This window comes from Pezoporus wallicus, unplaced genomic scaffold (assembly GCF_028554395.1).
Source record: "Pezoporus wallicus isolate ANWC-B61680 ecotype Strahan unplaced genomic scaffold, APGP_CSIRO_Pwel_v1 contig_7068, whole genome shotgun sequence".
Taxonomy (NCBI): domain Eukaryota; kingdom Metazoa; phylum Chordata; class Aves; order Psittaciformes; family Psittacidae; genus Pezoporus; species Pezoporus wallicus.
Genome location: NW_026635623.1, coordinates 1,524,403 through 1,540,509, shown reverse-complemented (window position 1 = coordinate 1,540,509; position 16,107 = coordinate 1,524,403). Strand labels below are relative to the sequence as shown.

The 16,107-nt window shown below is 43.2% G+C and overlaps 1 protein-coding gene and 1 non-coding gene across 2 annotated transcripts; both read right to left on the bottom strand.

The window, feature by feature from the left end:
* Nucleotides 1-865: 865 nt before the first annotated feature.
* On the bottom strand, nucleotides 866-8,267 carry EIF5 (eukaryotic translation initiation factor 5). Its single transcript, XM_057397151.1, has 12 exons — nucleotides 8,123-8,267; nucleotides 7,757-7,952; nucleotides 5,564-5,843; nucleotides 5,214-5,295; nucleotides 4,812-4,984; nucleotides 4,420-4,531; nucleotides 3,594-3,733; nucleotides 2,983-3,141; nucleotides 2,618-2,779; nucleotides 2,198-2,362; nucleotides 1,805-1,939; nucleotides 866-1,265 (listed from the first exon to the last, which is right to left on the bottom strand). The coding sequence occupies exons 3-12, from the start codon at nucleotides 5,633-5,635 to the stop codon at nucleotides 1,173-1,175; spliced, it is 1,293 nt and encodes a 430-aa protein (XP_057253134.1). The 5' UTR covers nucleotides 5,636-5,843; nucleotides 7,757-7,952; nucleotides 8,123-8,267; the 3' UTR covers nucleotides 866-1,172.
* On the bottom strand, nucleotides 3,932-4,055 carry LOC130592672 (small nucleolar RNA SNORA28). The gene has a single exon (XR_008970627.1). It is a non-coding gene; the product is annotated as a small nucleolar RNA SNORA28 (small nucleolar RNA).
* Nucleotides 8,268-16,107: the final 7,840 nt, after the last annotated feature.

Genomic DNA, 16,107 nt, shown 5'->3' with positions numbered 1-16,107 from the left:
GCCACATCTACAAGTACCAAGTGATTAATTTCACACCAGGGCCACCTGCAACACAACTGTATGCTCCTAGACCTACACCTTGCTGTACTCAAGTTCATCACTATTGTACCTAGCAAACAATCATCTTCATCCAACTTTATGTCTGGCTAGAAAAAGCAGTTCCCTGTGGACTGAAGCCTCCATCTCAGAATTTCTAATGCCAAACCTCACATAAAAAAAAATTTAGTGTCACTCTTACCACCTCTTTTTTTCAGAACACAAGGGTGTGAAGGGCAAACACCCTCCCCAAACCCACATACTGACCCACACTCCTGAGCCAACCCCTGTTGCTCACACACCATGTCACACCAGTTTCCCTGTTTAGACAGGCTAGGTTGCTCTTTGTGTGCTTTACTAAAGGACTCTTGGTACCTCATACTGGCATTTATTATCTACAAGACTTGCTCCCAGAGCTAGGCAGGTCAGCTTCAGGGACTCCTATGCTCAAAGCACCAGATTATGCCTTGCTCATCCCAAATCAGGCTGCCACAGGAGCTGTTAAAAACCTCAGAACAAACCAACAGCTTATGCAGAAAAAAAACCCTGTCAAAACCCTTAAGAAAAGCCCGCATAGATCAGAACCCAGAGTTGGCTTCTGCTCTAAGGAGCTGGCACTTGTACTCTCTACCTTACTCAACACCTGCTTCTTGCCCAGGTTTCAAACCTCAACATTAGCAACAGCCTTAAGCTAAGGCTATTTTTTTGTCTCATTCAAGAGATTGTCTTGACATTTGTCACTCCCCCCCCCCCCCCCCCACTTTGCACATTTCACCAAGTTGTGCAAATACTTACTTGGAAGAGAAATAAAGGTGCTCAGAGTCACAAATGAAGATTGACCAAAACCAAATCCTTTATTTCCACAATGGTATAAATGTGCTCCAAGTATGTGTCCAACACAAGTTAGAAAAACAAAATAGAACATGCCAGTTGCAAACTGGATCAGTCCACTGACGTGCTGACTCCTCGGTATTAGGCTTAGTTACACATGACCAGTCACAGTAAAAAGATACATTTTAGAGTACAAAGAGTAGCAGGATGTTAAGCCATTTCAGCTTGTACACATACGACTCACACTCCTGGCAAAAAATGCAGAGACGTTTGCATTACTATGCTGGAAGCTATATTGCATCACTTCAAATGGCATCAATATCAATATCATCATCTTTATTGTTTGCAGGCTTCACAGTTTCAACTTTAGGTACACTGGCAGTTGTAGAGTACACCACCTGTGGAGACAAGACACTTTTACTACAGCACCTACTGACATAAGCACTAATTTTAACATCGGGAGCTGTAACACCAACCCGCACAACCATCATCCTGTTTATTGCCACAAGCTGCTTAACGCATTCTGAGCTGCACAGCACGGTCCAGCACAAGAATGAATACTGCTTAGAAAACCCAAGTTCAAGCATGCTGAAACAACTAGTCTGCCTTTAGAAGGCAGAGACATGCATGTGTAGCTGTAGGAAGCAGAATCTCATGTCCAGGAACAAGAATTTAGTACTAGGAGAAAACAAAAATTTTACATACAAAAAGAAGTCCAGCCACAATTAGCTGGAGCATAGCTACCAAAGCCTAAGCTACGAGGAAGACAGTCACTTGTTCTTAACTGTTCTAACACTGACACAGCATTAGAAACAAAATGTTCTTTCAGTTCAACATGCAGTGGTACATGAAGTAAGCCACTGAATAGCACACCAAACCAAGAACAAGACAGAAAGAGCAACCTTAGAGTAGTTTTCAGTAAGTGAACCTCTCCTACCTCTATGTTTTCATCTTCATCCTCTTCTTCATTACCGGAAGATTCTTCTTCAGCTTCCTTTAGCCATTTAATAAATGGTTCTGCTTTGACACGGATTTCTTTGGCAAGCTCCTTTGCAACGTATTTCTTTGACGCCTGAGAGGACAGACTTTGCTTGAAGACTGAAGGACTTCACATCAGATCATACCCATATACAGCAAGAGCGTAACTTAGAACTCTAACCTCATCCCACTGCCGTGAGCAGCCAGTTTTAAAAAGGTTTCTCCTAGTCATCAACTTACGTCAGATTAGTTTAACGACACCTGCACAAGCTACTATACATAAAGGAGAAACCAGACACAGTATGCCAGTCACGTATTTAACTGGTATAGTATGCAAGATACTATCCCTTACCTTTTCTGCCCAGCCAAGGATAACTTCTTCTTCCAGGAGATCTGCATCATACATTTCCTTCAAAATATGCGGTATTTTAGAAATAAGCTGAGACTGATGCATGGCTACCACACACTCAAAGCCATGGAGAAGGTACCTCTGAGCTTTCTTGTTGTTGTGGCAGAACTAGAATTGCAATAAAAATGAAGTAATATTAGTTTCCCCACCCTCCTCTCCAGTCATGGCTCCGGCTTCTGCACTTGTCTCAATGAGACAAGATTTACAGCAGGTCCTGCTATCCCTCGCAGCACTTCTCACCAGCTTAAGCAGTGCTTTAAAAATCTTTGTCCCTACAGTACACCAAGCAATCCAGACTTAAGCTGCTGCTACCAAAACCTCAACCCAACAGTTAACCTGGGTGCAAAAGGAAGGAGTGCTTACACGAAGGAAGTGACGCCTGTATTTCCTTATCTGTTCCCGAATCTTTTCATCAAAAAGGACTTCAGTGAGAACCAGCGGGCCCATAGCTTTCACATCCAGTCTCTCTGCCTCTGCTACAATGTCTTTATCGGAAGTATCAATGACACCTTCTTCCTTCTTTTTCTGTAAGACAGGAACACTTTAAATCTACTGAGTTAGCTTTAAATGCTCTGTGTCAATACTTCATTGCACTGCTTCTTCCTTCATCAGTGGTGGAGCCAGTACTTTGGTAGAAGCTTATGCAGCTGGTTTGTAGTCTCCTTACTAACATCTTACGCAACTACAGCTGTGTGGCTACACTAAGTAAACCACATGAGAATATTCACCTTCACAAAATCAAACAGTATGTTGACTCTTTCCTCTACTGTTCTTTCCAGGTCTTCACTAAGTGTGAGGTTCTTTGCATGGTCACTAATTTCATCCATTCTACGCCTTTGGGCTTCTTCTGTTGTGTCTTCACCCCAGTCATCATCCTCCTCCTCCTCCTAAAATAATAAAAAATTAAACCAAGAGATTCATATGTTATTACACGCTTAGTAATAGCTTAGGAGCACTTTCAAACAAGTATTTATTTTCCACTAAAGAAAGGGCTACACTACAATTTGTAAATGGAAGCTAGGTGTGAGTTCATAGCCATTTGCTGGGTTAACCTCAAGCAGTTTTACCATTATCTAGCACACTCATGACATGCTCCTGGTTCAAGGAGCCCGACTGCTAAAAGCTTTCACTTGACAAGCAACACAGAGGTTGTTACTGAAAAGCTGATAAAGCTTCTAAAGAGGAAGCACAACGATGCTTCTATTCCAGAAGTGAAGTTCTGGATACATTAAGAACTTCTAGATGACTGCTGCTCCCTGCTAGTCAGCATTGCACCAGAAATTCTGTATCAGAGCAAGACCCCACACACCTTTATTTCCCTGCTTTTTCTTCTACTTACCACAACCTGTGGAGGAGTTATCTCCTCTGGTGGTGGGGGTGGAAGTGTCTCACTGCTGGACACAGAACCATTTTCTTTATCCTTGCCTTTTCTATTCTTCTTCTCCTTTTCTTTCTTTCCTGTACCAGTGTCACCGCTTTCTGAAAGTCAATTTTAATGTTTTATTCTACGAATCAGAGAAAGCAAAGAAGTCCCTGCACTATTACACATCTGCCAAATCCCCAAGTAAGTCTAGCAGCAAGTTATATATAGTACTCATCCCCACATACACTCAGGGCAGCTGTGCATCTGCTGGGAAACCCAGTTCCAGCAAGTCTTGCTTATCATCAAGACATGAAGTTGTACAAGTCTGTATAACAGGTAGCCTCACAAAGCAGAGGCCCCTGGAATAGGTTAGACTTTTCTATTCTAGCAAGCTTAAATTGCAGCAGGCAACTAGATGCTTACTACAGAGTGTTGCTTGCACAGTTCAAGAACACTGCAGTTACCTTTCACTTTTACTTTCTACTTTACTCTGACATTAAGGCAAAACAGCAATATGCTACTGCTGACTAGCTCTCCTCCTGCTCAATTCTGTTCTGCACAGGTAAACCCAACTTTTCACAAATACTCCTACTTGGGAAGGCTACAGGATTACAAAGGAAGAGACTGCTCATGCTGAAACTATGAGCGGAGATACTTTATCCTGACCCAAACATACTCTATGAGCATATTAGAGTCATTTTACATTTGAATTATACGTAACCAATTTGTTTTTCTGCTTCATTAGCAGCACTCACACTGAAGAGACTCCCTTTACCCCCAATAAATAAGGATAAACACTTACCAGGTGGGTTTTTGAGAATGAACGTGCAGAGTTTATGGTTTGTGTCAAGCATGCCTCGATAGCCACAGGCTTTGCAAGAGTTACCTATAGTTTGTTTCTTAGGATTGACATGCTGTAAAAAAGAACATCCTCCCGTTAATATACCACTTACAGAACAATTACTATTAAAGCCTAAATCCAATTTTAGCACCAGAGATTTTAAATGTGCTCTGCTGAAAGTGACACAAAGCATCTGAAATAGACATGCAGCTGTGAAGTTCTGAACTGCTATAAATGTAGGACTTTTGCAAAGGAGGTATAGATACTCAAGTCAGCTATGAACTTCGCACCACTTCCATAACCATCTAACAGAGCATTTCCACAGTGCTACCACTAATACAGAGTGCACTTACCAGATCAGTTTCAGGATTCTCACACTCAGGACAGAGAACAAATTTTTTAATGAATCCATCCAACATGTCTTGCAGCTTATTCGCCTCATGAGATCCATTGACAATGTAACGGTCATTCTTAACATCAAACTGGGTCTGTGCTCCCAGCTCACAACCAAAATATTTGGTAGGATCTGTAAAGAAAATATAGTTAACCACCAATGCCTATCTTCACATCCTCCCTGTGCTTTTTAAACATCAAATACTGTTTTTTTTTTTCTGCTCATTATTTCATCCCGAGATGATCACATTTATTTCTTAAGAGTTGTGGAAGAACAGTATTAATGCTTTAATAGCTACTTAGCACTACCATTTCAAACACAAAGAATGAGCAAATACGCATTGTCACTCCAGACTACTTACACGTTGGAGGCCGATTAAGCGCCTTTGCAACGTCAACCATGTTGACTATAACAGTCTTTATTCCATTTCCTTTGCCCTCCACCTATGGGGGGGGGGGATAAAAAATAAAGGTGTTTTAAGATTAAGTGACTGCAACAGCCAAGCCCAGCATGTATGCCCCAATTCACTACATCAAGGTTCTGCTTTGAAGTGCGCCTTCTCAGCAGAGCTAATCTGTGCTTAGTCTGGACAGAAAGGAGCAAGCACCCTCCTTGCCCTGACTGGCTGAACATCATCATTACCTGCCTCTTTCTCCTCTATCAAGGGAGAAAGTGTGAAACATTACCTACTTGCCACTAACAGTTAGTTACCTTGGCAATCAGACGGGGCATTTTGTAGCGATAGAACTGATCTGAAACACTGCGGTTGACGTTGACAGACATTTTGCCTTATTAGTAGCTTTATCAATAAGATGAAGAGATCTTTGATTGCAGTTTTTTGGTATCTTCTGTCTGGAGAAGACGGGATGACATAAACGACTGCAAGAGTTCTCGGTCTCTGACATGAAAAAATTTTCGCCACTGAGGCTGTAAGGTTCTTGCTTGTATGCTATGTTTCCCCAATACAGGTACCAGTGGCTGCGCAACAGCTCTGCAAAGTGTTAACAAACAGAAAAGAAATTAAGTTTTCCTTAACACGCACCGATTTGATACTGCTACAGAGCTACGTAAGGGACTGTATCTAGGGTGAAAACCAGAGATAAGAAGCACATTTATGCTACAGCTGTCTTCAATTTGTGGAACTGAAAACAACAGCCTTAAATTGTACTGCTAAGAACTTGTCCTCAACTACAACAGAGCTTTCCACTCTTACTATTCAAAAAGCACTCAACAGCTAAAGACTATTTTCTGTACAATTAAATCCTGAAGGTGTGATGCAATCAATAAAGGAAAAGCACTGCTTGGTTTATTATGGAGACCAACAGTTCTTGCATCAAGAAGGTCATGTGATATGTTTCAGGCTGCAAGGCAGAAGAAAAACATGCAAAATATTTGGCAAACTGTTTCAAATTCCACATAATAGCATGAACCTACCACATAAACTGAAGTCTGTCAGCATGTTGAGTAATACCAGTAAAATAAAGCAGCAGCAATCTGTAGCCCAACAGAGTTTTTACATGGCTTACCATTTTTGTTTTTTGGAGTGGAAAAAGAGTTGAAAATTAGGTAATTCTCCCTCTCACTTATGGATTCTCCTAGCAGCTTCTGTTGAGTTTTGACTTAACAATAAGCCTGATAAAGTCTGACAAAAGTTGCTTCACTGTAGAAAGCCTAGCAATGCAGAGGTACAGAGCAGTGCAGGAGCTTTTCCAGTTGTTTTTTTTTTCTTAGGGGAAAGGAGGGAGGGGGAAGAAGGGGAAGGAAGATGAATCCTATTATTAAAGTTGCCTTAAGCAGTATTCACATATTAACATGTGTCTCTATAATCAGATCCAAGAGTACTTAAGCCACAACTGGTTGACTACACATGCAACCCTGACCCCAGCATGGCTGTTCTGACACATCATCATGCTGTTATCATTAACGACAAAAGTGCTGACACATTAAAATAGCCTCCTTGGTATTTACACCTAAGAGCATATCTATTGTTGCCATGTGATCCAAGTGCCTCTGGTAAGATTTAAAGCAAAGAGATTTGTACATGCCCAATGTTCTACATTGACCCAGATGCATTTTTGCCCTTCCTCAGCAAAAAAATACACTGAAAGCTTCCTTTCAAGCACGAGGTTTCCTTCCCCAAAATGTCTAAGTGCCACCATCTAACCAGATCACGTGCTTGCGTAAGCATGGAGGAAGCAGGTTATCTCGGGGGCTGAGCATGAGCTTTCAGAAAAAACATGCCGTTTCTCCTCCTTCCAGATTACAGCTTTTGTCTGCTGTCGACTAAAGCTCCCTCTCCTGGTCTCTAGGACACCTCATCCCAAGCACCACCCCCCCATATGCTACGCACAGAGGAAAAAGCGGGAAAGCAGACAGACTCCTTGCTTCAAAGCACCGTCTCCCCGCCCCACTCTGCCCTGTGATGAGTCATAAATGCAGCAATTAAGCACTGACTCAGCCCTAGCCACAGTCCGTCCAGTCCCCCCCCCACACCCCAGGGCTGCGCGCCCCCTTCCCGCCCGCCCACAGTTCGGGGAGGCGCGGCCCGGCCGCCGCCATCTTGTCTCGTCGCATGGCGCTGGGGGAAGTGGGGAGGAGGTTGGCGGCAGGATAATTAAAGAAAAAAAATTAAAAAAAAAACATAAAAACCTGGCCAATGGCTACACGTGAAGCTTCAGGACTTTTAAATTTCTTGCTCCATCACCCCCTCGTTTCTCCTCCTCTCCTAACAAGGTCCCGGACCATTCGTTACACAGAGCCTCTTCCACTAGCCACCATTTACCCAACAACCCGACGCCCCAGCCTAACCTAAAGCAGCCGCTGGCAACCCCTGCTTACCAGGGCCCAAACCCACTCCACAACTCTAGCTGCCCTACTCCACCCAAGCACAGCGCCAACACTCACCGTTTTCGTCCAATAAAGACATAAACCCAACGCTGCTTGCCCCGGGCTGCGACGAAGCCGAATGTGCAAGAACAAGGCCGTAGGGGCACTTATATGCAGACGGAGAGGGTGAGGGAGGCGGAGGCGGACGCCGCAGCCTCCGGGTCCCGGCGTCCTGAGGCGGGCGGTATCAGCAGGGACAGCAGTGCCGGGCAATCTGCAGGCAAGACACAATCAGGGGCATCATTAGTGGCGACACCTGTGAGGAGAGGGAGGAGGAGGGGGGATAAGAGGGAAGGGGGGAGGGAAAGGCTGCGGCCGGCGCGCAGCTCAGGCAGAAGCGGGCGGTTGATGGCTGAACCCCGGCAATGGCTGCCCCGTACTCACCTCTAGAATGTTCTCGCTCTGACTGAACAACGCCAAAGCTGGGATCAATCAGCCAGCGGCGCGCCCCACCTCCCGGCCCCACCATTGGCTCACCACTCGCCTTGGGACGAAAGTATTGGCTGAGGCCGCACCGTCCCCCTCCCCCACTGGTTGCAACCGCTATCAATCAGCACGACGCTGCCTCCGCCTCCTTCCTCGTCTGCCCTCCCCCCGGCAGTGCCCCAAAGGACATCGCGTCTACATCGGCAGAGTCTCGCGAGAGAGCGCGGGGCGGGGGGAGGTGGGGGCTGAGTCAGTGCGGTCGGGTGCGGGGCGGGGGCTGTTGGCCGTCGCCTGTCTTCCCTCTCCTTCTGTCGGGCGCGGGGAGAGACCCCGCTGCGGCCAGCGCCGCTTTGTCTCTGCGGCAGGGTGGTCCCCTCTGTCTTCCCCTCAGGTCCGCCCTCTCGCCTAGGGAGGCGAGCAGGACGCCCCGCGGTCTCGAGGGTCCCTCCCGTGTGGGTCGGGCCCGCGCAAGCCGGTGGTGTTGGGCCCGAGTCCCGCTTTCGCTGTCCTCACGCAGGCAGCGCGGAGCAGGCCGGAGGAGCCTGTATCCGTGTTGCAGTCGGGGGCGGCCAGGCTGCGACCGGCCGGTACGAGCGAGGCAGAGCCTCCAGTGCTGTAGGGATGAGAGCTTGGGTGGGTTTCACCTCGGAATTGACCGGCAATGGCTGAATGCTGCACGTTTGATCAACTGCATTGCAAATAACTTAAAGCAATTACGTTGGTGAATAAGTTGCGTTCTTCCTGTACTGCCTAATTTCAGGGTGCAGGAAAGAGCCTATTAATTGAACTTCAGTGTCATAAAGACTCAGCTTTGGGTAGCTCTGGGTGCTTGGGCTACCTAGTAAAGGGTGATGCAATCGCCATGTGTATAAACTCTCTATTCTTAATATGAAACCCTCCTTTGCTAAATCGGGACAGTGGATGAAATATATATTTGGATTTACATGCACTTTAAAAGCAGAAAACTTTGGTCATTTCTTCTCTTTGCTCTACTCTTTCCCAATGTATTCCATCTTAACTCTTCCAGGATAACAGGAGTTACGTATTTTGGACGTTTAGAGTGTGAATAATGTTAAAGTGGCAAAGAACTTTTATTTTATCAATTGAGTGATGAGCCAGCTGTCTTACCGCTATAAGCACTCCCCAGCAGGAACTTCTCAATTCCTGTGTCTTCCTGAATAATGAAAAGCTTGATGGCTGTGTGGGTGTATGGAGGAAAAGAGAGGGAAGGAAGATAAAACTACTAGTGAAATGAAATAATGTCATATATTCTAAATCTCTTCCTGCCTGAAATTAGTTTTGAAACATAGGTTTCCTGGCTGACTTTTGATAACATGATGTGGTAGAAGGAACCACCCCTCCTGTTGAACCTTCAAGTACATCTTGAACATTTCTGGTGTGATATGCAAAAGTACTGCATCCAAATATGAAGGTGATTGATAAGTGAGGTTTTCTTAGAAATCATAAAAGCTGGGCTATCATGAACACTTCCAGTGACACACAACAGTAAAAATCGTGTTCCCTCGGTTGGAGCAACCAGAGGTAAATGTGCACTTCTCCGTGCTGTCTAACAAGGCCCTCCTGTGTGATGACTGCTGCGCCAGTTGTAGGTCTCTTTCCAGCCTATGGAATAGCAAATCTTTGTAGTCAGGACACCATCCTCTAAAATGTCATGTGACTCTGTCTTGGACTCCACTGTCTGCATTTGAAAAAGTTGAAAATTCTTCAGTATATGTTAAATGTTTCACACAGCAACACTTTGTAAAACTTGTGAAAGGGTTAGGGCAAAATAAAGACTCTTTTCCAAAATATGTGAGGCTTTGGTAGTTACCAGGAGGGGAAAAATATCATAAAAATGTGGGAGGCAAGAAAAGCACAGCAGGAACTCCTTTGCTGTGAAAATCCACAGTGTGTATGACTTGCTAAATGCCTCCTGTCTGTGGCTTTAGTTCCATGCTACAGCACCTATGAGGTTAATGAATTGCAAGCGTTAGAGCGTACTGCTGCCAACACCACTTTATTGAGCGGCGAAAGGGAAATGAGACCCTGGATTTGCTGCTGTTTGACATAACGAGTAACTATATAGTATATGTAGTTTATGTAGTATATAAATCAACATTATTAAGTTAAAGAGTTACCTTTTAAGATAGTGTTCCTTCTGCAAAAAAAGCAGGCCCCATCCAGTTGGAGTCATATGATATTCTGGTTTATGCAAAACAAACTATAGTCATGGATTATTGTCTTCTTGGTGCCTACTTGTTGATTTTTTTCTCACCAGAACATTTCATTAATATTAAATGTTAGATCCCAAATAGTTTTACTAATTCTTCATTTTTATAGTTTGCTCATTTTAGTGTTTTGTGGCTTGGACAAGGCAGAAAAATACTTCCTCTCCTCCCACTTTAAAATGTCATGGTTTCACAAATCGTGAAGTTCATCATTCACATTGTTTGTGTGACCTTCAAAATGTAGACTGTGTGTGCTTTGCATTTCATTGGTAGAAGCTAAACAGGTTTTTGATATACTTTTGTAGTTAAGACATTTTAAATGGCATTAGTAAGTCACATTTTGGAAGTGGGTTCATGTCTGAGGAAGTTTTCCACAGTGGACCTTAGGGCATGTTTCATTATCACAGGAATAATTTATTATCATTGGTTCAGCCTTGAACAGTTCAAGTTTGTTCTGTGTTGCCTTGCTCAGTTTTTATTAAAAATAACAAAGAGTCAATCTCTTTGATAATGCAGAAGAATAAAAATTTTATTGAAAATCTTAATGTATGTATTTAAGATGTAAATCTTCAAAAATGGGCATTGTAATGATGTGTGTTTATATTCTCTGATAGACAACTTCGTGTCCTGTGTATTCTTCAGCAAGTTTGTTGTCTATTAGTGATGTGGTTGGCTAGAAACATGACCCTATTTCAATGCCCACTTGGTAACCTTGCCCTTGAATGGTTTTTTCCTGATATAAGCGGTACAGTGGCTGTTTCAGAGCTGTTGTTTTGTCCAGTGTGGGCAGGGACCTTTAGAAGATGGGTTAGTGATTCCTCATTGTGCCATCTTCATGCTTTGGCCGTAATTTCAGTAATTTAAGGAGATGGAAGGAGGGCCAAGATCATGTACAGTTACACTGAACCCCGAGTAGCAATAGCCTTTCTTCTTCCTATCTTGCAATGTGTAAAGAAAGTTTAATTATTTACATGCCAAGTTTGAATATGCAACCTTTGGGAAGCATGAGTCCAAAATCCATTGGGATTGACACTAGACACCCATCAGTAGCAAGAGCAAAGGTTAATTCTGGGTTTGATGTTCAGGAGCTTGACATTCACTGCTGTCTGCCAGTGTTCATTTTGGGGAGGCTCACCTGGTGAAATGCCTTCCTTTCTAAGTTCTATAACATTATTGTTCTTGTGTGCTATTATTAGTACTTCAGGAATTAGTAAATGCGGGAGAAAAAGGAGAGCAAGTGCATGATGTTAGATACACATATAGCCATTATTTATGGTAGTTATTTTTGTGGCTTCTATTACTGCGCAGAAATGCTAAAATCTCCCAGCTAATCTTTGGGTGTGAGTGCCCTGAAAGGGCTCAGTATTCAGCTGGCAGCACGAAGCAGGTCCTGCCCCAAATGTGTTATCTCAGTAGACATGGTGAGGCTCGCTCCTGCTCTCCCTCTTTCTCTGCCTATGTAAAGGAGGCGCATCAGCAAGGAGAAGCAACCAGCTTTCTCTGCAGAATCTAAGCTAGCATTTGGTTGCTGTAAATGCTAAGGGGAAAAGATGCTTTTTATGTGTCCCAGGGTTCCCTATTGGAATGCAGTGTGGGAGATGAGTAGAGGCTGGCTGGGTAGGGGAGCAGTGCTAAGGGGGTATTGGGCCTGACTCTCCGTGCTGCTTAATGTGAGAGCTTCTTCCAGATGTGTCTTTGCAGGAATACCCTTTCCAAATAATAGTAGTAATGTATCTTTTTGTAGACCAACTGGTATATCTGGAAGGATAGCAAGCTTCCTGAACAGCTGAATAATGCCTGACCATGTAGGCTGAGAGAAGATGGGCTAAAGGTTGTTTTGTGCATCACTGAGTTTTAAGTGGTGCGTATCTTCAGCAATGCATTAGAAAAGGTGGTATTTGGGCTATTGGGCTGCATGGCCCAGTGGCCATTTGAGCAGTCTCACTGTGTCTGCTAGGATACCATGGGTTTTCATCATGGTGTTTATTTTTCCACATGAACATATCAATTTGCTACGTGTGTCCTTTTCTATGCTGGTGATTTTTCAATAGTGTACCTTTAGCTTTGGCATTGTGCTTGGCTGGTTCTTTGACTGTGGGAGGAGTCTGTTGGGAATTTTACAGGCAGTAGTTATTTGGATGAAAAGACAAAATAAAGCATCGTTTTGAGCAAATAAAACCAGGCTGTCTGTGATTAAATAAAGGCAAACTCACAGAAAAAAATGAAGAGTGCAGATGGGGTGGAAGTTCAATCAGGAGGTGAATTCAGCCCGTCACAGTTCGGACCACATTTCACACCTCCTGTGAAAGAAGGATGCCCCCATCTTGCAGAGCTGTCTTTTCTCCATATATCTCAGCAGTATGTGAAAGTGTCAGTGGTAGAAATTGGAGAAGCCAGGTTTCCTCAGTTTGTCCAGGTAGCAGCTTTGGCTTCAGGCCTAGCTGGCAACCACTAGCATTATCCAGCAGCTGCATGCTTGTGGTTGGGAAATCTGCCTGCTATGTTTGTGTGGCTGCTGCGAGAAGTGCATGTAGAAGATAAAGAGTCCCTGGAGCATATAGCTTGCAGCTGAGAATGTGCTGCCAAAGCTGCCTGCCTGTTCATTATGCCCATTAGCAACCACTGCATTTACATTTCATACTGCTACTTGTCATAGCCAGGCTTCAGACATCAAAATCTGTCTGCTTGTGCCTTGAGTTAAATCTCTCTTCCAGTATCATTTTGGTGACGTAAGCTTTCATTTCCATTTCATTAAAAAAATTACTCAGGTCCTCTGTGGCTATCGTGTCCTTTTCCAGCACCTCCACGTGTACACATGTTCTCTCTCATCCATTTTCTTTGGCCTCTTATGGCCTGGCAACTAGGGTTCTGATTATCACTGTTGATTTCCCAGCAGATCTTAACTCTAAGTAGTAAAAACAGTAGCAATGAGTGCTTAGTTGCCTATTGGCTTTCTACTTTTCCTAAGAAGTAGGTGTGGTAGCTCCTGGTTTTGTGAGCCTGTCTCCGGAACCTCCTCCAAGGCTAGGGAGACCTTGAAGATCCTAAATGTTCTCAAAGTCCTTCTCCTGTGGGCAGAAACATGTAGCTGCAGAGCTAGTTTCTAGGTGTCTGCACTGCTTGTTGCAGCACATTTTGCCCTTCTATTCTGTTCATTTTAGCATGGAGGAGTTTCTTTACTTTAGAGTAATATGAGGGCATTGCTGGGAGAGCTGGGGTTTGTAGGCAGTACTGAGACCCAGCCAAGGATTATATTTGTTCTTCTGCTGGCAGATCTAGTAGAGGAGAAAGTATCCCTGATGCTTGTGCTGAAAGCAAAGGAAGGATCTGTTTTGAAGGCAAAGGAAAATCTTTATATTCTCCAGAACTAAACCTTTGAAGGTGCTGCTTGGCCTGGAGGACAGAACCACATATTTGGAAACAGACAGCTACACATATAGCAGGAAAAGTTTTGTTTCCAAAGTCTGATTTTATACCCCTTACAGAGTTGCCTCTCTTGAAACACTAAAGGTATTTTTCAGGGCATTTCGGGTTTTGGAGTGGATGATGTGAATTTGTATGTTGTAATCCATAATTTGCTGCTTGTTTGGTATATTCTGCCTTAAGCTTGAAGGCAGCTGGTGCAGGCCTCTTAATAAAAATACAGGGATTACCTTTTGTAATGAAGCAAGTAATATATGACTGCAATGCAGTGCCAAAGTCTTTAAATGCTCTGGTAGTTTGCAGCTCAAATATTTATGTTACTAAAGCAAATTACTGGCCAAGCAGAAAAAAAAGCCAAAAAACAAAGTGATACTGAAAATAAGAAAATAGAGGCAGAAACTTTGTTCTATGGTTTGCACATGTGAAGTGTTAAGTATGCTTAGGATGTTACATAGACCAGTAGCAATATTAAAATAGCTGATAACACGCATGGTTTCCAAGAGTGGTGTAATCAGTTAAACCTGGTTTTGGGGATTCTGTCATGGCTAATGAAACCTGGCTCAGAGCACTAATAATGTCTCACTCTAGCCATCTACCCATGCCTCATGTACCTGACTATCAGTGTATTTGGAATTATCCACGGAGTTCAGGAGCGGGTAGCTGGGGCTGAAGAGACAGGTGAGTGCATACGTGCACATGGATACATACAACATGATTGCATAAATCTTGCTTGTTTAAGAAACAAGGCTAAAATACCCCTGAATGTGAATCCAAGTCAGACATGGTATTGACTGTAGTTTATCATGGTCTTATAATGTAGATTTTTTCTTTTTGAGATCAACCCAGGAGACACACTGAAAGCAGAAATTTCTTACAAGAATATTACCTCCTTGAACTGTTTTTAAAATCAGTGTTTGAAAGGCCTTAAGATACACAGTTGGGTCAATGAATGCTCAAGTGCATAATGGGGGCTGAATTTTGCCTTGAAGCGCAAGGATGTTAAGACTCTAAGAAACAAATCTTGTCCCCATTGATTGGTTTTGAGCCCTTTGCTTGAGATAGTTTTGAGAAACAAGCTTTCCTGAAACAGGCATTTTCTCAGAGTTGAAGTGATCTAAAATAAATGCTCATAACATGATTTGTGGCTACCACACTCATCTAGGAAACTATGGTACCAACCACTGGATTACATTAGGTGGTAGCTGTAAACATTTTGACAGTGTGACTCTTTCAGAACTTGATTTTAGGATTCCAAAGTCATTGTGTGCATGTAAGTGAGATGACTGGTATAAAACATTATTCAGCCCTTGGGAATCTAATTTATACTGACTTCACTCATGTCCTTAACATGCCTTTTTGTTAAGCCTTATTTGCACAAATACTTCTAAGCACAGTAGCGTTTTTGCTTCAGTGCCTGATGTAGTCATGGGGCATCTGAATAAGCTATAACTCATGGTTGTGCAGTTCTCCATGGATTTTGTATGTGGTATGTCTTGTCTGCACTGAAGTACACAAAGTAGGGCCTTTTAAAGCTGCTCACAACCATACCACCCTCTGAAAGACAAGAGTTTGAGAAGAGTGAGACCGGCTGTTTTCAGTGTTGCTTTGCTGTAGCTCACCCACAGTTTGTTTTCAGTCTTTCTCATGAATGATTTACTGTTCTCTTTCTATCATGTTACATTTCAATTGTTGTCTCCAGAAGGAAAAAAACTTTCAAAGGGTTTTTTAGGGTTTAATGTATTGTTTGTCCTAGATATTGGGCATGACTTATTCAGAAGTGTGTAATAAATATACAGGTCCTCTTATGTCTGCTTGTTTGCAAAGGGGACAGATTAATAGATGTCTAAGTGATGGAGGAATTCTCTGTTCTAGGTCAAGTTAGGGAGAGCATGTGCGTGCAGGTGGGATCTTGAAAGTTATAAGCAAATACTTGGGAGCTCATTCAAGTCCATGGAAATTCACCACTTTACACACAGATAATGTGCCAGTTTAACTTGGAGACTTCACTTCTGGGATGTCTTTCCTGATAGTAGCTTTGTGCATTTATCCCTGATTATGGCATATAGATATAATACTTTTGTCTTCAAAGATGTATGCTTATAAATGGTTGACTTTAGTTTGTAGATATCCGGTGCTTTAGTTAGTAGCAGCTACTGTGGCTATGGCTAAAGAAGGCACTCATTTTCCTTGCTTTTTTTTTTTTTTTTTTTTTTTTTATATATGGTGCACTAAGACAAGCAGTGCTGCAGCAAGGGGTTTTGATAGATTATCTGCTGCGAGGGTGAGCCTCTG

Excerpts from the sequence above, each read along its gene's own strand:
- EIF5 (XM_057397151.1), bottom strand. The coding sequence starts at position 5,635 with ATGTCTGTCAACGTCAACCGCAGTGTTTCAGATCAGTTCTATCGCTAC. Across the intron at positions 3,142-3,593 it reads TAACTCCTCCACAGGTTGTG|GAGGAGGAGGAGGATGATGA; the intron begins GTAAGTAGAAGA and ends TTATTATTTTAG. Across the intron at positions 1,940-2,197 it reads TCCTTGGCTGGGCAGAAAAG|GCGTCAAAGAAATACGTTGC; the intron begins GTAAGGGATAGT and ends CTGTCCTCTCAG.